Source organism: Schistocerca piceifrons, chromosome X (assembly GCF_021461385.2).
Source record: "Schistocerca piceifrons isolate TAMUIC-IGC-003096 chromosome X, iqSchPice1.1, whole genome shotgun sequence".
Classification (NCBI taxonomy): domain Eukaryota; kingdom Metazoa; phylum Arthropoda; class Insecta; order Orthoptera; family Acrididae; genus Schistocerca; species Schistocerca piceifrons.
The window spans coordinates 337681325-337706483 of NC_060149.1; the positions used below are offsets into that span (position 1 = coordinate 337681325).

Consider the following 25159-nt stretch of genomic DNA (forward strand, 5'->3'; position numbering starts at 1 on the left):
CAACATTTTGTTTATGTTGATCATCCTCTGCCAATCCTTGCTGTAAGTATTGGTCATTTGCCGGGTCTTCATAAATTCCGCTAAAATTTTTCATGCAATGCAACTTTGCTATGTACAGTAGTGAGAACAGTAACAGCCTTCTAACACACCTTTACAGTATACCTAAAATAACTTTGATGCCCAACAATTTCTTCTCAATGTGAATGGCGTATGATGTTGTTGTTGCTAGGTATTTCAGTCCAGTCTTGAAACTGGCTGAAATTCTGTAGGCTCTTATTGTGTACAGTAGGCAGCAGTGTGAAACCATACTAAAGTCCTTCTGATACTATAGGACCATGGTATCAACCTGGGCACAACCTCCACTGCTGCCATCTAGATCTTATGGTCAAACAGAATGAACAGAGACTAATGAAGAAGGGTTTTTCTGGACTCCATGTAGACTCCAATAGAGGAGAGTTCTGTCTTTGAAAATGTCATACGACATGAGCATAAAAAATTGTCTGTAATTCTGAAACACATTAGTGTATGTACTATAGGTACACTAATGCAATGAATCAGTCTGATAACCCTTCTTTGAAATGGGAATTTGCTGCACTTCTTCCAATTGCATTTGATACTTTGTTGCTCCAGTGATCTGTGAAAGCTGTGACAAACTCCTGCCAAAGGGGGGAGCAAATTATTTTGCATGATATGTGTGGAATATACAGATATCCCATCAGGCCTAGCCACCTTTCCTGTGTTGAACAATTCCAGTCAATTTTCCTTTCTGAAAGTACATATCTCAATGTCTGTCTGTCCTGGGATTTCTGTGACTATTGCGAAGAGAAACCGTAATATGATCTGATGTTGTGAAACTACTTTGGAATACCAATTTCAGTATTTTGGTCTTCAATTTTGGTAACCGTATGATAACTTTCAACCTTAGGACTTCAGGTGAGATCAAAAAAATCTTAGAATTTTTCATCAGATTGGTTGGCAAAACTTTGCTTTACGACTCATTAAACACTTCTTGCATTGGTCTCCTCCAGTTTATTTTTCTTTTGTTCAGCTTTCATTTATTTATAAAGTTTAAACTCTGTTTAAATACATTATAAATCTCTTTGCTTTTGTAGCAACATTCGAACAAGGCTATTGAACTGCAGCAGGTCTTCCCCCATCTCGCATAACCTTACACAGTACATAAACAAGTCTAAAGAATATTGTACAATATTCTTGAATTTCTGCGTTGGTACTCCACATTTTCAGTCTTGAAGATGAATGTTTGATTTTCTATCCTTGGGTAATTTGCAGACTGTTTTACATCACATATATGAAGAAGTAACATTTTCCATTCTTTTGTAACATTCATTTCAATATATATAGTCGTTGGTGCTAAGATACAAATGTAATCAGTGAATTCTTGCCTCTTGTTAACAGAATCAAAAATTGCAGGTGTGACTGTAACTGGGAGATCCAAGGTATTGCCCTAAGCAGCTAATTGTGTAACTGCTCAAGGTATATCCATGAAAAACTTACCATGGTAGATAAAGTCTAGGAAAAAATGGAATGAGATGTGTTTTTTCATTGATTGAGAAAGTAGGTGATGGGAAAAATTTGCACAATCAGTGCTGCAAAATTTTAACATGGTATGTAATTTAATGAAGAATGATAAAAGGTCAGGTTATTAAAGTGGGGAGTGTTCAGGCACAGGTTGCTGCATCATCAGATTTGACTGTGGATGGTTTAAAACACATTGATTGGGAAAATTGATCACCACCATGCTAAATGCTGATGCTCTAGTAATAATCTGGTAAATTAAATTGATGATTGAGGTAAATCTGTTGCTGAACAGAGCATTTTTCTTAAACCAAGTTGTGAATACCCAATGGTGAGATTACTGCTAATAGTTTCGAAAGGAAATACAATGCTTTATATAGCCCAACTAGTGCCAAAGACTTTAGTTTATCACCCAGTTTTCTTGCACTAAACCCTAAGTTACTTCTATGAGTAATGAAAACCATCAGTTTAAAGTCATCCTCAATTAATAAAGACATTTCATTCTTAGATGCTCCTTTGCATCATATGTTATTTAAATGCAGTGGAATTCTTTTGGGTTAGAATGAAAGGATACTTACAAAAACAAGCTTTTGATAAAAATTATGCTCAGAGTAACAGAAAAACCAATATGGTAATCAGCAAAAATGCTGACAAGAGGAAAGTCGTAACTGCTATTCTATATGACAATAAATGACTAAAGTAGACATGTGTAGCTGTCTCTCACACAGGCAGTTCAGAACTTGTGCTAAAATCCGACAACTATGAATTATAGGTATTACAATATTTTTACGTCATTCAGACAAGCCACAGCATGGTGTCTCACAGGAGGTGCTGATAATTGTTACAGTATCTGCAGTAAATCTGTAGTTGCTATGTAAAATACTGAAACACTGGGGTTACATTTTACCAGATGTGTTTGTTGTTCAAAGTTGGTAAAAAGCATGCAGTGGGAAAAGATTTGTATTTCCATAATTCCATACATGAAGACAGGTAACGACTCTTAATTTTTGGATTGTTGTTTTACCTGCAAGTTGTCTGAATTGGACTGACTGTGCTTTGTTTTGATTTTGTGCAGTGTAGCATCTTTGGTGGCATCAAATGTGTTGCTGACAGAGTTCCATAAATTTTAAGTTCTAACTTGTGTGTATTGGATTTGAACTGATCATTGAAGCAGAGGAATTGTGGATTGAAATGTAACAAAAAATAGGAGAGAGGATTCAATTTAATGTGTGGTAAATAGTATTGGTGAAGAATAGTCAGATAAAATTTAATTTCAGAATTAAAAAACAGTTGCAATCTGACATTGTAGTATTGTACATGTTTGTTATATTTCGAAGGATTTTACAGGGTCATGAAATGATACAATTTTTCAGCATAGTATAATGTCTTGACACACACAATTATACATTTGATTTAGAGAAGGTAGTAGTGTCTTGACACACACAATTATACATTTGATTTAGAGAAGGTAGTAGTGTCAGCCCTTGGAGATATCATCTAATTGGAAACGCATTATGTAAAAAAAAAAAAAAAAAAAAAAGTGAAATTGTGAGTGGATTTGTTGCCATCTAGGTCTTAATTTTTAACTGATACAGTTTTCAAATCAATGAACAAGAGAATATTTCTTATGAAAAAAGAACTTTTTTAGTGAAGTGCTTTTTACAACTTAAAATCTCTTTAATTTCGTGTATTTTAACTCTTGGAATTTCAGCATAACATGCACCTCTGTTTCTTTATACGTTGCAGTTAAAATTTGTTATGAGTAGTAGCAGAATACTGACTGCAAGAGATTGACAATAAATTAAAAAAAGCACAAGGTTTCACAACTACAGATTCATTTCTGAGTAAAATGTGGTTATAATGAAGAGATAGATTCATTCAGCAATTTTATGCCTGTCTTTCAGATTCAAAGCACTGTTATTATATTATTTATCTTGCTAAGTGTTCTTTCTGACAGACTTAATGTCTGTAAATTACACTGTCCATTATATCTGTATCTATGCCCATACTAGTATTATAGATACTGTTGAGGCAGCAGCAGTTACTTTTATCACATAATCATTTCATAAATGGAGTGACGAAAGTGTGACAGATAGCAGACTTTGAGTGCAGTATGTTATCAAATGGTCAATATGAAATAAAAGTAACTTATTTCAGTAATAAAATAAATTTAACTGTATGTAATGGCATAATCATTGTTAGCACAATGTTAAAAATCACTTTTCTTTGTACTTCATTTCAGCAGAGGATGTTATTATTTGTTTACATTACAGGATTCATCTTTAGCAGATGCAAGAGTAGTGATTGACCTCATTGATGCAATTAAACCAGGAACTATTAACTATGACTTAGTACGAGAAGGTGGCACAGAAGAGGTAAGAATTATCTGCTTGAGCAACTGTGAGAAAATAGGCATGCTTGTGTGAGGATAAGTTATGTCATCTTACAAAATATTCTTTAATGCTGTATTACATGTATTCAGTGCTACCATTTGGATTTTTGTCTGCAGAAAACCGATTTGAGTACGGTTGTATAATGTAACAATGCATTTTTCCCCTTTCAAGGCAAAGTGTGTACATTGTTGCCAAGTTGTCACCTTGGAATTAATCTGCATTCTTTTTTCCTGCTTGTGAGGGCTAGTAAAGCGTAGAATGACAGAGAACTCGTTGTTCTTCTATTCCTGAAACCTGGAAAATGTACATGTTGCAAATATGCATTAGGGCTTGTACTTAATTGTTTTCATGTGGACTTCTAGTATTATAATTTTACACAAATGAATAAGGTTGCCATTTCACAGCTCTCCGTTCAAAACAGCATTCACAGCCAACCACCTGCTAGTATCCAAAGTAACTGTCACCTGCAAAACCTCTATTTACAAACAAACAAGGTGTGCTGTATATTGATGGAATGAATGGCTGTTGAGGCCAAGCAATCATTAGCAAGCACTCTCTGTAGAATATTCTAAAACTCAGTTGTATGAGGCTTACTTGCGCAAGTGTGGACCTGGCTGATTGAATTGTATAGACCTGTAGCATACATATGCCACTGACCTAAAAATGGGACTCGAATTTCGGGGGTGGGGGGGACCGTTTTAGGCTACACTTCAGTCGAAATAAAGTTGGTTCTTCCTAACACGAAATTCAAATTAGATAGAATGGATAAAGCTGCAGCTACAGTAGTTTGGTCCAAGTTGTAAGCCTAGCAGTTGAACTTAAGCAATGTTATTTATTCTTTCAAACATTTAAAACCACATAACTTGTCTGCACAGAATTTCTAGTCATTTAAGATTCAAAAATTGATACTAGAAGTCAGTTGCTGTGCTTCATTTCTGACTGTATCACTATTCAGTTTAAGAACAATATGAATGAAAACATTACATAATACGTGTATTCTTCCACGTTGGTCGTTGGCTCACTCGAGTTTGTTAGGTGAACACGATTTAGATGAGATATCAGTGAATATGGAAGAATAGATGGTGTAATGTTTGTGTTCATATTATTTGTGCAGTGAAGAGAGTGCGTGATTCACAATTCTTTGGAACTTTTTGTCAGTAGTAGGAAAATGTTAAAGACATAGTGTCAGCCATATTGACAGAAATTGAACCGAGAGGCTTCGCCAGTCTGCTTTTCATAGTAGGTTTTTAGTGAAGTCTTCAAATGTATGACGAGCAACACTTGTGAAATTAAGAGCAAAAATATAAAACAAAATTTTATTAGATTTATAATACAAACTTTACAAAATATTTCAAATATCAATTAGATAATTCTGAATCACTATCACTCGGTTCGTTCTTGCTCAGTTTTTCATACAGATCATCCTCTTCCATTCCATCTAATGCATTAGATATCAAACAGTTGTTAAATGCCTGTTGCATAGTAGGATTTGGATGGTCTGCAAGTCTGAGTATACATGGATTGTTCAGTCTCCCCCTCTGGATTCTGTTGCTTCTGGCTGCAGCAAGCAGCCTTGCTGCTGGTGAGTCCAATGCTGCGGACTTAGTGCCCTCCAACACCTGTGGGCCTACCTGTGTCACTGCCAACACCCTCGCCCCCCACCCCTAGTCTTGAAGTCTTTCAAGCCTGAGGCTTTTCAGCCACCATCACCCATTTAAGCAAACTCCTTGCTTCCTGCCTCTGCTCATTTGGATAGACACTGCTGCTGCTGTGAGCCGTCTCATCTATACTGGAACCATGGTGTGATTCTGCGTGCCCCATCTTGTGCTGCTTAGCAGTCTGTAGTCTGAATTGCAAGCTGCTGCCCACTACAGTGATCAGCATGCTTGCACAATTGCTGCCACCAACACCCATTGGCTGCACAATGCTGCAAGCTGTCATACCATCTGCACACAGCCACACCTCCTCGCAGGGAGTGTGCCACTTACATACTGATGGTGCTGATTTCTCAGCACACCACCATGATTATTGTAGTTGCAATAAAGTTTTGTTAGACACTAACTGAGATGTCACTAAATGGGACCTGTCTACCAACTAGGCAGCGGTGTCATAACTGAATGTTAGCACAGGAGGCCCGAAGTACAAACAAGCTATGCACTCATTTCATCAGATTCTGTGCAATGAAAGCCAAGAACAACTGATTCAGAACTTTGGCAACGATGTGGAGCGGACAGAACACTGTCTGTAATAAGGCTAAATGTAGTAACACCACTTAGAGAAGTCATAAGAACATCCTGAAACCCTGAAGTTAAACACTAGAGCAGCTGAGAGGCTCAGGAAACTGGAACACATTCAGTCACCAGTGTGGCGGGAGGGCATCATGTCATTGCATGCTATAAAACCTCTGTCCCCCTCAAGCTCAATCTCAATCTCGAGAGTGCAGCCATTCCATCGGCATCACGGATACCAACTGAAAACAAGCTTTGTTAACTTGCAGGCTGTTTCGGTGAATTCAAAAAGTGTCTACAAGCTGCTGCCAACTTGTAGCCCACTGCTACACTGAAGGAGACTGTTAGGCAAGTTGCAGTCCTGCTGATCACAATGGTGACTGACTGAGGATAGGGAGTGGGGACTTCTGGGGCAGTATTAGAGCCACCTGAGTGGGAATATACTGGGACCACCACTCGGGCTCTCCTCCGTGTTGCTGTTAAGTCTTCCACCATCTCAACAACTGACTACAGGGATATGCAGTATTCCGGTATGGATCGTTAGTGCAACTTCACTTGTGGAGAGTGCTGAGGCTCCAGCAGAGGTCCACAGTGATGCCAGGCTGCAGACACACATGGCTGCCACACTCTTACAGGCCACATCACTGGCCACAGATAATGGCAGGACATGTGCCTAGCAAGTTCCTCTCCAGGTACTGAAGTGCCACCTTGCTGTTTCAAGCAGCACAGACTCAGCAGGGCGACTGCGAGGCAACACCAGGAAGAAGATGGAGCAATTGTAAAACTCCCACCAATGAAAGATTGTTTAAATGAATGGTGTTTCATTAGCACCCTGCTGCTCCACAGGCTAACCTAACCCCGCTCTTCACTCGACCTCCTGATAATGCGACCTCGGCTCGGGTCGTAAGAGATGGCTACCAGACATTGACTTACCACTTCACTGCTACCCCACCCAGGGTGATGGATTACTGGCCTCCTGACCTCTGCCAACCTGACCCTACCACCCCCCATAGAGGCCTGCTATCCTGGCCTCAATAATATCAATGTTTGTTATTTTGTCCTAAATTTTTTTCGTAGTTGGAGGGCTTCTGCAGCTACCAGTACTAATTTTATTGAATGGCAGCTCCAGTTGTGTGTTTTCAGAGCATTCCAAATGACAAAAGGACTCTTGCTTTTCAGTTGTGCACACCTGAGGAAGATCTTAGGGCTGAAACCAGCCTTGCAATTTTTTTTTTGGTGCTGTTGGTGCTCCCATTCAATAAAATGTCAGTGTCATTAAACCTATGGTTATGTTTAAAGCAGTTCCACTGGAGGTCGCTATCAAACTGCAGAGACAATTTGTACACACAACTGGACCTACAAAGCAGTTCAAACAGCATGAAGTGCAACAGAAAAGCCAAATTCTGTGCCCAAAATACACAAAATCTGAAGAAACCCAGCATAGAATGATTTGATAAGAGATGGTTAGTGTTGACTGATCAATATTGAAATGGAACTGGAAACATGCTGACAAAGTGGCAAGTATTACTGTGTGTCCACTGACTGCCCTACATGTACCACAATAAAAAAAAAAAAAAAAAAAAAAACCATGGGAAACGAAAAGCAGCTCTCTAATTAATGGATCCTGTAACGCAATTAGTTGTGAAAGATTTTAATATACACATGGAATAAGTAAGACTTTTTACCTTGAGTGGGCCCTTCTGCTTGTGCGTACAAGGCATGTATTCAAACCTTCAGACAACCCTGTGCTTTAAGGTTGCACCATGCATAAGGAGGATTACCTAAAAATGGAGTTAAAATTTTCGTCCTTAATGCATGCCTTTCTTAGTCTGTTGCCTTCAAAACCCACCTTAAAGCACTTGTTCAGGTTTCCACGCCACGAAGAATAACTCTGTGCACCCTGTATCTCTGATCTCATCAACTTGTGGATAACAAGGCCATTGGAAACTTCATTCACTAATTCCTCCCTCTGTTTCTTCTCCTTGGAAGATTTCCATGTGTATCGCATGCAGCGAGGTGCTACATACCCTTGACCCAAAGCTCAAGCAGCGGAGAGATCATCCTTGTCAAAAGATCTCTACGTCTTCAATACAGAGAAAGTGACACACTGTTAACACTGCAAATGGGCCATCCACAAGCATTGACTGGTCCCTATGCTCTCCTGTGCTTGCTGATAATCTACTTTGGGCAATGGTAGAGGACTTGCATCTGTGTGAGTACTTCTATTATTTGGACCCGTCTGCCAGATGCATCAGCACCTGACACCAAGCCAGCTGAATGGATGTTAAACAAAATCAACTGAGTAATTTTCAATACCTGGCTGTATTTAAACACAAATCCAGCAGCTAGGACATGGTAGAACATAACACTACAGGGCTCCTGAAGTCATTTGCAAAACCTGCCAGACATTAAGTCCCATGGTGGACGAAGGAATGCCATTAAGCCGTCAGATGCAGGTGGGTGACATTGTGAAGTCCCATTGCAATCCGTCTGCTTACAGCCTAGCAGCCTTCTGCATTGCTTGTGTAAAAGCTTTTTACATAATCAATGAGACAAAAAAGCTAAAGTCTTCCATTGTATTAACCATTTGACACCAACAGTCAAAGTATATTTGCACAATAAATGTGCACAAAGAAATGAAAGAAAGTAAATTACAAAAGATAAGGAAGTTTGTTGGAGGATGTATATTAAAGCACCATGTGGTACTTTGAGATATGAAATTCCAACTGTTTAGGATACACTGAATACCTCATTGTCACAACAGCAGAAATGTTCAGCATACTTGTAGCAGTTTCAGAATTGGCAGTTAAGATCAGATCAGCTTTCCAGTGAGCATACATGGTGGGCTCGTACACAGGAAACAGCACGTGTACATGATAAATTATTCCATTCAATTGTTTAATATGTAATTAGTAGTTGTGGTTTACAAATCTATGCTGCCATGAATAAGCCCCTGATCTGTTGAAATGTTTACAGGTAACTCTTCAGACTTGTTTAGTTCATTCTGCATAATTTCTGCTTATGATTTGCAAGGCAAACAACTTAGTTGCAATACATGATTTCTACATCATAGAGTACCGACACATTTGCTATGAAGGAAGAGTTCTGACGCATCCTGGACATAAATATTGAGAATAATATTGTGCCACTCTTGGCCTCACACTTTCGTGCAATACTTTGACCCGTTATTAAACAAGACAGCGCCCCTTTACACCAGAAGCTTAGCCAACACAATTGTGAAATACTTCAAACAAATAATATCTAATAGCAGTCAAGATCCCACATTCCAATGCAAATGGAATTACCTGAGAGAATGTGGCATGGTAGGATCTTAGCTTCAGTAACACTGAACAGACCAGCTGCCTATTTAGTTCGGAGGAGTTAAAACCAAACTAACTGTGGCTCGTAATAAAATACTAAGACCAGACAAAATGTGTAGTGATCTGCTATAACACACGAATGTTCAGTTAACTAGAGAGAAGCCTGTAACTAAAAACTATCAACTTTTTTTTCCACACGTCTCACTTTCTCCTAACAATACATTGCCATATGGCAATGCTGGGTCATACAGAGGAAAATAAGAGTACAATGCATTTTTCATTCCATACTAGCTTTTATTGTGTACAGACATGATAAATTTCATTATTTGCATGAAATATGAACATACAATAATATTTTACTTGTGTTTAGTATGTTTTCTTAAATAGTAATTTTGAAAACATTTTATGCGTAGTCCAGTTTCACACTTTGAGCATGGAGTTTGGTCTGTTGTGGAGCAGTTTCCACAAGCACATCTCCTTTTCTTCTCAATCGGAACTGGCCAGTGGTTAAGTCCATCATAACGTAGATCTTAATAAGGTATATCTTGTAATGCACAGTTGCATCCTGGGCCTTTGGATTGTATCCAGTTAAAAGTAAAATGCAAGTAAAGAATTTCAACTCTTCCACGGTAATGTTTGGATTAGGCTTCCCAAGAAATATAACATACTTTCCTGACTCATCACAAACCTGTTGTTATAGAGTGTTGTCGAAAAATTTCTTGAATTGTTCATTGGGTGGCGTTCCAAAACAATCCTGGTAATTAGTGGGAAGAAATGCTGCAGTAATTGGTTCTGATTCTTCTTCCACACATTTGAAATCTGTGTTCTTGTTGAATGATGGAATTGTACATGTAGAACTCGTTAACTGAATACGTTGTAACTTCACTGAAGGCTTGCAAGATTGTTTGTTCATAATATCTTCATTATTAGTACTCACAGTTGGTTGAGAACATTTTGAAACTTCAACCAAAATTTCTTCATCTATTCCAGTTTCTGCTTCCATGTTTTGTTGTGATTTCATTTGTTCAGTAGTCTCAATACGGTTGCCACTTTTCATAACTATTTCACAATTACCTTTTAACTGTCCATGGCACACGTTATCTGGTAACCCACCTGCTTCATCTTCCTCGTCATCTTCTCTGCTAATAGCTCCATCTTCGGTTTCAGAGGGTTGTAAATACAATGCTGTTGGCTTGTCATCTTCATCCATAATTTCCTCTAAGTAATCAAGGGTTCCTTTCAGTAAATTGGGCCTAAAATAATGTGTAAACAGAGAGAAAGTTATCCATCAATTGTAATCGAGCTTCATTTCTAAATGAAACTATTCAAAAAAACTTAAAAAATTAATAGTGTACCAAAAATGTCAACAATAGGGAAAAACGCTGTATGACCTAGCATTGCCATATGGCAACAAAAATACAATATACCATAAAACTACTTTTAAAATACAGTTTGTTTGGAAAATGAAAATACTAAAGTAAACATTCATATTTCAACAAGAATCTCCAATAGGTGTCATTATTGCATCGAATAAGTAAATAATTCAAAACTAACTTTTACCTTGTCATATACGAGGGATCATCTTTCTCACACATCGTGCTGACTTCACAAGTCTGCTCTCGCTGATGGCAAAGCCACAACCAACCCAAGCTTATACCGGACGCCTACTCGAGTTTCCAACAATGAAATTCCGATGCGATTATCTGTGACGCAACAAGTGTGTAGCGCCATTTCATGGAAATGATGCCGCTTGTGCTACGTTGCCATATGGCAATGCTGGAATGATTTGGGTTAAAGAACTACCTCCTTGTAGTGTAACACAATGAGGTCTGTTGGACAATACCCTGATTCTTGTAGGGAATCAGTCACTATCTCCTTCCTGAAACCTGAATGGATTGCATCAGACCATGTAGTTACTGCAGCTTAGCAGTATAAGGAAGCCTCTAAAATGAATTGTTGACAACTGCTTAGTGTGTCTTCTAGAAACCACAAAACCTCTTAGTCACTTTTACGATACTTTTCATTGGCACCACTTTTCACTTTGCATGCTAATGGAAGCAGACTTCAAAAAGTAAGTTACACATTATTATGGGAGACCAAGTGACGTTTATTGAAAGATGCTTTGCACTTTGTAGTGACACAAATACATGACACTATTTTTCAACAAAGTCGCAAAGTATCTGTAAACAATGGTTGTAACGCTCTACTGATTGGTCAGTTCCTCCACAACAGAAATCCACTCCTTGATGATGGAGCATTTTGAGAACCTGTGTGTGAACAGCATCGTCATTGGGAAATTATCTTCCTCCAGATGTTATTTCAACTTTTACAGCTTCAACAGAAAAGAATCCTCGATAACCATTTAAACTATCATAAAATAATAATGATTACAAAAGTCAAGAATGATGTGTTCCCCATAGCTGTATGAAGGTGCTTTGTTTGCTCCTATTGATTTCACATCAGTATAGGTTTATAGTGATTATATTTTTATATTGTAGATGGACAACTGGAGTGTCCCAGCATTTGGGAAATTATCCACATTGAATCAAACCGAAAATTGGGACTCCATAGTTTTCCATCTATATAACGAAAATATAACAGCTATAAACCTGAAGCTATACTGAAGTAACACCAGTAGTTGTGAATAAAGCACCTTCATACAACTCTGTTGCCTTTGGCAGCACCTAATCATTGTTGACTTCATAAATTGTTATAGTGTGTGTGATAATTCAAGTGATTAGTGTTTTTTTTATTTCTTTATTGTTTTCACAATGTCCCTGAGCTGTGGTTGCCCTCCACAGGAAGTTGTTTGTTTTACATCCACATACATATATCCGTTCATACATACTCCAGAAGCCGCAATATGGTGCTTTGTGGAGAATACCTTGTACCACTACTGGTCATTTCTTTCCTTCCTCCACTCACAGAGAGGGGGGAAAAACCAGCTCGGCTGTCTATATGTGTCTGTTCCATCCCGACTATCTCTTACCTTTATGGTCCTTTATCGAAATGTACGTTAGCGGTAGTAAAATCATTCTGCATTCAGCTTCGAATGCCAGTTTTCTAAATTTTCTCAATAATGCTTCACAAAAAGAATGTCACCTTTCCTCCATTTCAGTTCCCTAAGCATTTTCATAATACTTGAATGTTGATTGAAGCTTCCAGTAACAGAATTGCTTCAATGTCTTCTTCCTTTAATCCAGCCTCATGGAGGTCCCAAGCAGTTGAAAAGTACTCAAGAATGGGTTGCACTAGTGTTCTATAGGTGTTCTTCTTTACAGACAAGTGACACTTTCTCAAAAGTCTCTCAGTAAACCAAAGTCAACCATTCACCATCCCTGGCACGATCCTTGTGTGTTCATGCCATTTCTTATTGTTCTGTATCATCACACCTAGGTACAGGGCTATTACAAATGATTGAAGCGATTTCATAAATTCACTGTAGCTCCATTCATTGACATATGGTCACGACACACTACAGATACGTAGAAAAACTCATAAAGTTTTGTTCGGCTGAAGCCGCACTTCAGGTTTCTGCCGCCAGAGCACTCGAGCGCAGTGAGACAAAATGGCGACAGGAGCCGAGAAAGCGTATGTCGTGCTTGAAATGCACTCACATCAGTCAGTCATAACAGTGCAACGACACTTCAGGACGAAGTTCAACAAAGATCCACCAACTGCTAACTCCATTCGGCGATGGTATGCGCAGTTTAAAGCTTCTGGATGCCTCTGTAAGGGGAAATCAACGGGTCGGCCAGCAGTGAGCGAAGAAACGGTTGAACGCGTGCGGGCAAGTTTGACGCGTAGCCCGCGGAAGTCGACGAATAAAGCAAGCAGGTAGCTAAACGTACCACAGCCGACGGTTTGGAAAATCTTACGGAAAAGGCTAAAGTTGAAGCCTTACCGTTTACAATTGCTACAAGCCCTGACACCCGATGACAAAGTCAAACGCTTTGAATTTTCGCCGCGGTTGCAACAGCTCATGGAAGAGGATGCGTTCAGTGCGAAACTTGTTTTCAGTGATGAAGCAACATTTTTTGTTAACGGTGAAGTGAACAGACACAATGTGCGAATCTGGGCGGTAGAGAATCCTCACGCATTCGTGCAGCAAATTCACAATTCACCAAAAGTTAACGTGTTTTGTGCAATCTCACGGTTTAAAGTTTACGGCCCCTTTTTCTTCTGCGAAAAAAATGTTACAGGACACGTGTATCTGGACATGCTGGAAAATTGGCTCATGCCACAACTGGAGACCGACAGCGCCGACCTCATCTTCCAACAGGATGGTGCTCCACCGCAGTTCCATCGTGATGTTCGGCATTTCTTAAACAGGAGATTGGAAAACTGATGGATCGGTCGTGGTGGAGATCATGATCAGCAATTCATGTCATGGTCTCCACGCTCTCCCGACTTAACCCCATGCGATTTCTTTCTGTGGGGTTATGTGAAAGATTCAGTGTTTAAACCTCCTCTACCAAGAAACGTGCCAGAACTGCGAGCTCGCATCAACGATGCTTTCGAACTCATTAATGTGGACATGCTGCGCCGAGTGTGGGAGGAACTTGATTATCGGCTTGATGTCTGCCGAATCACTAAAGGGGCACGTATCGAATATTTGTGAATGCCTAAAAAAACTTTTTGAGTTTTTGTATGTGTGTGCAAAGCACTGTGAAAATATCTCAAATAATAAAGTTATTGCAGAGCTGTGAAATCGCTTCAATCATCTGTAATAACCCTGTATTTAATCAACATGACTGTCTCAAGCAGCAAACTACTAAAGCTGTATTCGAAACATTATGAGATTGCTTTTCCTACTCATTTGCATTACCTTAAATTTTTGTACATTTAGAGGTAGCTGCCATTTGTCGCACCAGTTACAAATTTCATTTTGTATCATCCTACAGTCACTCAGTGATGACACCTTTCCATACACTACAGCATCATCAGGAGATTGATCCTCACATTATCTGTCAGACAATTCATGTCCATAAAGAATAAGAGCAGTCCCATCACACTTCCCTGGGGTGCTTCTGACAATATCCTTTCCGATGAACGCTCGCCATGAGGACAACATACTGGGTTCTATTACTTCTGAAGTCTTAGAGTAACTCGTGTATCGGGGAACCTATTCCATATGCTCGAACCTGGATTAACAGTCTACAATGAGACACAGTGTTAAACATGGAACCTCGGGTTTGATTCCATAGGGAAGCAGTTGTACCCAGCGACTCTTTTCATTTAAAGTAATAAAGGGTACAGCTATCACTTGTAATGATGATAATTGTTCGGTCACTGTGTGGCCATCTCGTGCATTACTGGAGTGTAGACAATCCCCACTGGTTACAGAAATTTGACTGATGATGATGACTATGATGATGATAACACAACCCACCTAGTCCCCAGGCAGAGAAAAATCCCTGAGTTGACCATTAACGTCCTTCTTTGGTTAATGTGTGGTGTGGAATCATGGGGAAGAATCCTATTGGTCCATATTTTATCGATAGCACACTGAATGTACACAAATATCGAACATTTTTGGAACAGAAACTACCGGTTCTGCTGCTGCAGAAAGTTGCCCTGGAAGTTAGAGCCGGCCGTAGTGGCCGTGCGGTTCTAGGGGCTGCAGTCTGGAACCGCGACACCGCTACGGTCGCAGGTTTGAATCCTGCCTCGGGCTTGGATATGTGTGATGTCCTTAGGTTAGTTAGATTTAAGTAGTTCTAAGTTCTAGGGGACTGATGACCTCAGAAGTTGAGTCCCATAGTGCTCAGAGCCATTTGAACCTCTTTTTTAAAGTTCGACAACATATGTGGTTTCAGCATGAATGTTGCCCAGCACGTTACACAATTGAAGCACAGGAGGGATTAGACCATGTTAACACTGTTCGGTGGATTGCCAGAGGTGGCTATATTAATTGGTTCACTAGGTCGCCTTACTTTTTTCTATAGGGATATTTAAAAGATAATGTGTACCAGCAAGTGCCAACATGTCATGAAGGCATGATCAACTGCATTAGAAATTCCTGTGCTGACCTACCCACAAATCTACTTCTGTGTATGCTCATTTGAAAAGTGGTTCAGTAAGGGTACTGAAGTTGGGGTACTACATTTGAACACTTACACTTATTCGAAGAGTAGAGTAGTGTTCACCTCAGGCCATGGCTGCCGTGGCATGTCGAGTAGTCCACTGTTAGATATGTTGGAGGAATGAAGCATTGTGAATCAGAGATGTGGAGGATGCCATGTCTGTGGCTATCAAGCATGCAGGGTTCAGTCAACTGCAAGTTCTAACACACGTTACCACCGATGATGCCTATTGCTTGGGTTCTGAGGGTGTCCTCAGTTTGTACAGGTGGGTGGCAGAGGTGGTGAAGACTGGTGGCCTTGGTTGTGGGGGTGCAAGGGGAGCTTGCAGTTCGCAGCATTGTTCCTGGGGTCGACCAGGGTCCCTGTGTTTAGAGCCACGTGGAGGGCCCTCAACCAAAAGGCGCGTCACCTGCTTGGCACGCTGCGGCCTGAGGCGTAATCAGTCTACTTGCGCTGCGTGCCTGTCCCTCAGAGTCGCCGCTGGGACCGGATCAGCCCACTGCCCAACACGCCCTGTGCTGAATATTTCTTGGCTGAATACGACTCGTGCAGAGCCAGTGTGAAATTTTGCAGACTTGGAGCTGTAATATGTCGGACCATAGTTTTTGTAAAAAATAAAATTTGGCCATCTTGTACAACTTTATGCATTCTCTTAAGAATAATAATGAAAAGAATTTTACGAGCTATATTGAGCCAGAAAATTGTGGGTAAATCGGCCAAAAAAAGAGGCGCCCGAAAGAATTTCGAAGTTTGGCTTCTTGCATCTCCTGAACTAATGCTATGATGAACGTGAAACTTGGCACATAGTAACCTAACAACACAAGGTTCTTAAATAGAAAATTTCATTTCCAAAGCACTTTTCAGCACTGAATGAATTAAGCGCAAAACTGAAGATTTAGTAGGAACGTCAAAAATGCGGTATTTTCGTTCCGATTTTGCTATAAAACTATGCTTAGTAAAACATACCAAACTGTACAACTGGAATGAAAGTTGGGTGCAAAAATCAGGCCCGAAAACAATGTAAACTTCAGGTTAGCATATCTAGTAGTGTGAATGCATGATGAAAATGAAATTTAGAGTGCCATAGATTGACTGCACAACGATAAGGAATAGAAATTTTTATTCCCCTCCTATTTTCCAATCTACAAATTAGTCGAAAGGATGTTGATTTTTATGAAAAGATGAAAACAGGGTATATTCGATACTTGTTTTTCAAGTACCATTTTCTGTTAATGCTTCAAAGGCAGTCTCATTCGAACAACAAATTTTAAACCCCCCCAGAACAATGAGTTTAATTTTCGATATTGGCTAACAACAGAGGCAAGATAGCAAGAAAAATTGCACTAAGAAAAGAGTTTTGACTTTGGCATGTTGTTTCTCATTGATCAAAGGCATTTAAATCAGTTATGGAAAACATGTTTTGTACAAGTAGACCGAATGTAATCTACATTTGTACTACTAAGGATAAAAGAATATAACTGGCCATGTTACGTGTTAATAATTTAAATGTATCGTGCACAGATTGATACATGTTTTTTTTTTATACTGACACAATGTACTCGGCCTAATCACATTTGCCGCAGTTCAGCGATTGCGCCATCTCAATCGTGAAGTCCATTCATTTGCCAGTAAACTGCTACATACGAAGTAGTCAGGTTTTGTTTGAATAATTTTACACCTGTTGCGTCTATTTCCCGTCCTTGTTTTTGATCTGGGTTTTGGACCGGTACTGGCGAAGTTAAAAATAGATTTATATATGTATTTGCATTTTTCTTGGTAATTCATTCAGAAGCATCAATAAATTTTCTCAGATTGAGTTCCCAATAATTAGTAATGCTTCTTTGGGTGATAAGTCTCAAAGCAGGATACAACACATAATGGAACGTTGCAAGTTTTGCATTGGTATCTAGTTTCCTGGCGCACTTTCTGTTTCATGCAAACCATGTGTCTGCATGTCAGTGTAATTTTCTGCAAATGTTCACTCACGATAACAGCCAGGAAATGTCTCCCTGTGAATTGCAGAGGATTCTCGTCATCGTAGCGCCTTCCCCTACCAGCTTTTCTCCATTCTGTAGCATTTTTTTCTACAATCTCCCTTGCAAGAGAAAAGTGAAACTCTGCGAGTTCCATTTTTTGTCCTGTTACAGACTGGCGGAGAGCACGAGCATTTAGAATGCACAAATCCAGAATGTGAAAAAAAATATTTCTTATACCATTTCATAGTCTTACGCACTGATCTCTCCGAGCTCAGTAACATTTCACAACAGCCAACTGCACCAGTAGTTGAATTGTAATCTACAATACATTGCGGTTTCTTTATTTTTTTCACCAGTATTTCTGTCAATCTCCTCCATTTCAGCCATTTGTGTTGTGTGACTTGGGGTCAACATGTACACCTCTCTTATCGCACCACTTGATAGCAAGGACCTTGTCACTAGACCTAAACTCAGTTTCTCCTTGTTTTCATTTCTTCTACAGTTTTGGCAGGTTACACCTATTCTTACGAACAGTGCCACATGCAGCTGTTCCATGGTTGTGAAGCACAAGTGTGGGCTGGAGTACAAATTATCGACATATAGGATATGACCCTGTTCCAGATATGGTCCTTTGAGAGTTGCCACGACGTTGCCAATTTACCCAAATTGTGGAACCCAATTTCTGTTGTTGCGCCTGTATATACAATAAAATCTAAAATATACCCACTCTGAGAGTAACACAGTACAAATTTCTGTATTCCGAATCTACTTTGCTTGGTTAGAATAAACTGCTTAAAAGATAATTGTCATCGAACAGCACAAGACTTTCATCTATACAAAGCTTGTGATATGGGCGAAATGAATTACGAAACGTCTTACGAACTTTGTCAACAATCGTCCCAATTTATTGTCGCCTCCAGTACTTGCAGAGTTATCATTGAAGCGTAACGTTCTCAGAAGTAGATAAAAACTGTCTTGGGACATAATTCCACTGAAAATTGGTGTGTTCAAAAGTGTATCTCTGGACCAATAATCATTTAATTTTGACTTCTTAATTTGTGCCATTAGAAGTCAAACAGCAACAAAACAATACATTTCCTCAAATCCAGTGTCTTTCCACTTTGACAGTCGAGAATTCACAGATTCTGTAGTATTTTCTCTGGTGTAAACATAAAAACGATTTATTTTGTCTGCAATAAATTGCAACAGTTTTTGAGAGATGAAATTCACAAAAAATGAAGGAATTCTTGGGTCAGTATCTAATTGACATTTGTGTCCAGAACTCGAGTCATCGAAGTAATGGTTCAACGGCTGGAAATCTGTTTCTTTCCAGTCAAATGTGTCGCTTAAGCGTGCTCTTTTCCGAACTGTTTCACTGTCACTTTCTGATTCCTCGGATTCAGAGGAACTGCTGACTGTAATTCTTGCTCTCCCTTGTGATGTAAAGGGCTAAGGACTACAGCTTCGAGAGTCTGTTGAAGACTCATCACTGTTAGCAACGTCAGATAATTCACATTTACTTTCACTCTTAGTGAGAATATCCAGGATTTCTTTATCTGTGCAGCCACGGCGACGTGAAATTTCTCATGTAGAAAACAAGAAAACTGATAAAAATACAGGAATCTAAGTCGAATTCTGCAAAGAGGGAACACAGCAACAAACATTTATACACTCTCGAACTATACAGTCAGACCACTGAGCAGTTACTGGAAGAGCACGGCGGAAAGACAGCTCTGCGTGTATACACGTCTCTAGCACTCGAATAGCTGTGACTCAGCACACCTAAACTCATCCCTAGCGGTGGGAAGGCCGATGGCGTGGGACGCGTAAACATGTCCTTAGCGCTGTAGGGAAAACCCAAGGTCACGCATATGCACATCAGGTACGTCAGGGGAACAACGAGGCATGACGAGTTTAGATGTCCCCAGCAATCAAAGGGTTAACCTACCAAGTATAGACTGGGATGTCTATGGATTCACTGCTGGGGGTGCAGACAGGCAGGCTTGGGAAGTTCTTTCGAACATGTTTACCAAAAACTGTCTCGAGCAGCTTGGTTGGCAACCCACATGCAATGGAAATAATTTAGCTATCATAGCTGCAAGCAGGCCTGATCTAATCATGGGTATCAGTATAGACAAGGATTAGTGATCATGATGTCATCATAAGAGCCTTAATAACCGAAGTTAATAAATCAGTTAAGAAGGGTAGGAGAGTATGTCTGGTGGAAAGGGCATATAGACAGTTGTTAGCAGCCCACGTAGACAATGAATTGACATCATTTAGTTCCAGTATGATGGAGGTACATGAATTAAGGTCAAAGTTCAGATGGATTGTAAATCGTGCTCTGGAGAAGTATTTGCCAAGTAAGTGGATTAATGATGAGAAACTCCCACCATGGTGTAACAACAAAATACGAAAAATGTTGAGAAAGCAAAGGCTGTTGCACTTCTAGTTCAAAAGACTGTGAATAAATTATGGCAGGTGAAAGTTAACAGAAATCTGTGTGCCTTTAAAAAGATTATTGCTCAAAGCTGACAAAAACTACCACAGTCATGTTTCTGGTCCTATATAACATTGCTAAGTAGATATAAGGCTTCTATCCAGTCACGTGTTGACCGGTCTGGTGTGACAGTAGAAAATAGCAAAAGTAAAGCCGAAATTTTTTAAATTTTCATTTAACAAATAATTCATGCGAGAGAGTCGTACAAATATACCATCGCACACATATGGAGGGGACCCCCTAGGGGCTCAGCATTCATTTGCTGAGTACGGGCTTGGCGACCCCGGGGTCCTGAGCTGGGGACTGGTCAGCGCCGCCAGTCTCCTGTCACCGTAACCCCCAGACATGCTTCAGCGACCACCGTATGGTGCAGTGGTGGAATGTTGTGTGCTGCGAGGAATGGTAATCTTGGCTTGACCGCCTGGATTGCGAGGAAGGTAAACCTCTATAAAAACCCCTCAATCTTACGGTGTGCTGTGCGCCTATAAGATGCATGGCTGTTGGGGTGGAACAGTCACAACCGGGCAACCTCTGGGGCACCTGCCGCACCCCAGTTGTATAAGGCTTACCTAGGCACGCGGGGCTCTGTCTAGGTGGACTTCTAGTTCCCTAGCTGCTCGTGGGACCGAGATGGATCCTTCGAAATCCTCTTTTCCTCCTCCCAGCGGAAAGGGTGGGCTGCTGGAAGGTTCTAACACCCAGTCTCTGAAGAGGGCTCGTGCAGTCAGTCCCCCTGACTGCAGCACATCTTTGACAAGTCAAGTCTTTAGTAACAGAATGCATTCTGGTAATCAGAATGTGTTTCTCATTGTAAAACAGAAGGAGGGTAGTTTTGAGAAGGTTTCGCCCTTCTATATACAAAAGGGTCTGGAGGGCATCTGTGGCTCCTTAAAGTCAGTGAAGCGTTTGCGTAATGGGACCTTGCTCGTGGAAACTTCCACTTTCCAGCAAGCCACTAACCTGCAAGCTGCTAAATGCCTTGGGGAGTATGCCGTAGACACTGAACTGCACAGCACGTTGAATTATAGCAAAGGTGTTGTGACATGCCGGGATCTAGTCGACATTTCCAAAGACGAACTGCAACGTGAGTGGGCTCTGGAAGGTATCGTTGATGTTCAACATATCATGAAGAGGGTTTATGGCAATCTTGTGAAGTTGGACTCTTTTATTCTGACCTTCAGTACCACGAAACTTCCAGAACATATTAAAGCTGGCTTCCTTCGCCTTAGTGTGAGGCCTTATTTCCCGTCTCCAATGCGCTGTTTTAAATGCCAGCGTTTTGGCCATACCACCATAGGGTGTAAAGACGAAGCGACTTGTGGCAACTGTGGTAAGGCTGCTCATGAAGGAGTTGGTTGCTCGTCTCCAGCCAGATGTATCAATTGCTCTGGAAACCACCCTGTTTGGAGTAGGGACTGCCGAATATTTTTAGAGGAACGCAAAGTCCAGGAAATAAAAACATCCCAGAGTATCTCATATGGTGAGGCCAAGAAGATCTCTAAGTCGATGCAACCTCCCACATTTGCTACATCTTTTGCATCCCTGGTTCAGAAGCCTACTCCAAAAGTCGATGCCTCAATGCAGACTGAGGTGGTGAGTGTTGGCACTAACACCTGCAGCTATCAGTGCACTTGCAACGCAGCCAGTGTTTCAGAGCCAGTAGCCCCTAATCGGAACGGCAGACAAAGGTACAGTGGCGAACTTGGGCCAGCCCCTGGCACCTCCAACAGCTGAGGCTGTTCCCAAGCCCAGTGCGCCAATTACCACTCCCACATCAGCTCCCCCAAATCCCACCAAACCACAGAAAGCTCCTGTACAGCAGCAACAGCGGGTGAAATCCCGTAGTAAACCATCTGACCATGCGGATGTTGTTTTACGTGAGGCTTCATCTGACTCTTCCCCAGAGTTCATGGAATACGATGTATGTGTGGGGCAATCATCTCGCCCCACGCCTGCCCCTCCACCTGCTGCGGTCTCCCCGCCCCGTCAAAGAGACAGGATGAAGGCGCTACCCCCATCAAAGATGGCTCCCATACTTAAGTGGAACTTGCAAGGGTTCAGGACGCATGTGGAGGAACTTCGTCTACTATCTCAGGGTAGACCACTGTGTCTCTGTCTCTAGGAGACTTATTTCCATCCATCATACTCCCCTGAGATACAAGGCTCTACACTCCACAAAAAGGACGACCTGCGTGGAGAGAGAGCTAGAGGAGGCATAATTATTTTCGTCAGGACAGACTACCACTCCTCGCCTCTCTCACTTACGACGACTTTACCGGCCGTCGCTGTGTCCGTGCACGTGCGTCATCCATTGACTGTATGCTCGCTTTACTTGCCCCCACATGATGCACTTGATGAAGCGGCCTTCATCGACCTTCTAACACAGCTCCCCCAGCCATTCATTATTTGTGGTGATTTTAATGCCCACAATGTGCTTTGGGGCTCTACAATTACCTGCCCCAGGGGTAGAGCAATTGAGAGGCTTCTCCTGTCGTCCTGTGCCTACTTGCTCAATGGAGGACTGAGTACTCATTTCTGCACAGCGACTGGGTCGTTCTCTGCCATTGATCTCTCGCTTTGCTCTCCAGCTCTTGCCCCCAGTGCTCACTGGGAAGTGGTCGCTGACTCGCACGGCAGTGATCATTTCCCAATCTGGATTCACCTGCCAGATGGCCTGGGCCCCGAAAGGAGACCACGACGATGGGTGCTCAGTAGAGCTGACTGGTCACTTTATAGCCAGTTGGCCCAATTCGAACACTGTGCGAATGTTGAGGTGTGGGTGGATCATATTACCCAAACGGTCCACCATGCCGCTGCAGCATCCATTCCACAGTCCACAGGCCACCGGAAGAGGCCACCTGTGCCTTGGTGGAGTGCCGAATGCCGCTCTGCAATCAGGACCAGGCGTGCAGCTCTGCGTCGGTTCAAGTGTCGGCCGACTGCTGAGAATCTTACAGCCTTTCGGGTGGCGAGGGCAAGATGTCGCCGCATTATTCGTGAGAGCAAGAAGAGGTCATGGCAACAATTCCTGAACACCATTAATCGTTCCACCAACAGTTCCATTGTGTGGGAGACCATCGGGAGAATTTCTGGCAGAGGAGGGAGGTGCCCCATAGCTGCTCTAATGAATAACGGCACTCTCCACACGGATCTGCGAGACATTGCCCAGACTACGGCAGCGTATTTTGCCACAGTTACTGCAACAACCAGTCAGGATCCAGGTTTCCAGTGCCATAGAGCCGTTGCTGAGAGATGTAGTCTGGACTTCCAGTCCACTTCTCATGAAGTTTACAACTGCCCAATTTCTATGTGGGAGCTGGATTCTGCATTGTCTGGAGCTCGTGACACATCTGCTGGTCACGACAGGATCCATTACAGTATGCTACGGCACCTCACAATGCGCAACAGAGAAATCCTCCTCGCACTTTTTAATGCCATTTGGGCGTCAGGTCACTTTCCTGACGCGTGGCGTGGGGCAGTTTTAATCCCTTTTTTAAAACCTGGGAAAGACCGCACGAGCCCAAGTAGCTACCGTAGTGTTGCCCTCACTAGTTGCATAGGGAAGACCTTGGAACGGATGGTCAACCGCCGCCTTTGGATGTTAGAATCCCGGCAACTCCTTAGTCGCTTTCAGTGTGGGTTCGGGAGGTTTCGTTCCACCTTCAATAACCTTGCCCTCCTGGAGGCGGCTATACAACAAGCTTTCCTACGCCGTCATCACCTTCTAGGTGTATTTTTCGACATCGAGAAGGCCTACGATACCACTTGGAGGCATCTCATCCTGGAGCAGCTTCACGAATGGGGTTTTCGTGGTTGTCTTCCTCTTTTTATTCAGTCTTTCCTCTCGCCACGATATTTTAGGTACCGAATTGGTGACGTCCTGTCTGATCACTTTGAGCAGGAGAACGGTGTCCCTCAGGGTAGCGTTTTAAGTGTGACTCTCTTTGCCATCGCTATTAATAGCATTACGTCCATAGTGAAAAGTCCTGTCCAGTGTTCTTTGTTTGTGGATGATTTCTCTTTGTTTTGCTCTTCTTCAAGCCTTGCAACGACAACTCGTCAGTTGCAACTTACGATTAGGCATTTGGATGACTGGGCGCAGAGGAGTGGTTTTAAGTTTTCCACCGAGAAGTCTGTATGTGTTCTTTTCAACCGTTCTCGTTCGATTTTAACCTTTCCTGAGTTGAGGATGAGGGACACTATTCTTACTTTTAAAGACGCGGTGAGATTTCTGGGGCTCATTTTTGACTCGAAGCTCACGTGGTTACCTCATCTTAAAGACCTGAAACGGCAGTCACTTGAGGCTTTAAGTATTTTAAAATGTCTTAGCCACAGTACATGGGGAGCTGACAGGACTTGTCTGCTCCAGTTTTACAGGGCGTTTGTGCGATCTCGGCTCGATTATGGGTGCACGGTGTATGGGTCTGCGAGGCCTTCTTACTTAAAGTTGTTGGATGTTGTGCACCATGAAGGGCTTCGGTTGGCCACTGGGGCATTCCGAACTAGCCCCATACCAAGCCTCTGTGCAGAGGCTGGTGAACCGCCACTTCATATGCGGCGACGGCTACTTACAGTGCGCCAGGCGTATAAAACTTTGTCCACACCATACACCCCTGCATACCATACTGTTGCTCAGCCTCCTCTGGCACGATTGTTTCATAACTGGCAAAATGCGACGCAGCCCTATGGGATTCGCGCACATGATTGCCTCGGTGCGATGTCTATGCCTGGTCTTTGTGTTTTACGTCGCGGTTGGAGCAGATCTCCACCTTGGCTCCTCCGGAGACCAAAACTTATTTTAGATTTGACTAATTTTAAGAAAGATGGCACACCAGATTTTACATTCCAATCTCTGTTTTTTAACATTTTAGATGTGCATCACGGTTTCACTGTCGTTTACACTGATGGCTCCAAACAGGAGACTTTCCTTGGCTGTTCTGTGGTGTTCCCTGATCATGTTACACGGATTCGCCTCCCTGCTGAATATACTGTTTTCGCAGCGGAGCTCCACGCGATCGTGAAGGCACTGGAGCAGATGCATCGTGTTCGGGGCGATCGATTTCTTCACTGCTCAGATTCTCTTAGTGCCTTACAATCACTGCAGAACCTATACCCGACTG

The 25159-nt window shown here is 41.8% G+C and overlaps 1 protein-coding gene across 2 annotated transcripts in view; it reads left to right on the forward strand.

Annotated features, from left to right (window-relative positions):
• Positions 1-25159, forward strand: part of LOC124721183 (plastin-2) — a 233724-nt gene that overhangs the window by 196166 nt on the left and 12399 nt on the right. For both annotated transcript variants that reach the window (XM_047246023.1, XM_047246022.1), the window contains exon 11: positions 3810-3911. In XM_047246023.1, the coding sequence (XP_047101979.1) occupies positions 3810-3911 (102 nt within the window). The remainder of the gene's footprint in view (positions 1-3809; positions 3912-25159) is intronic.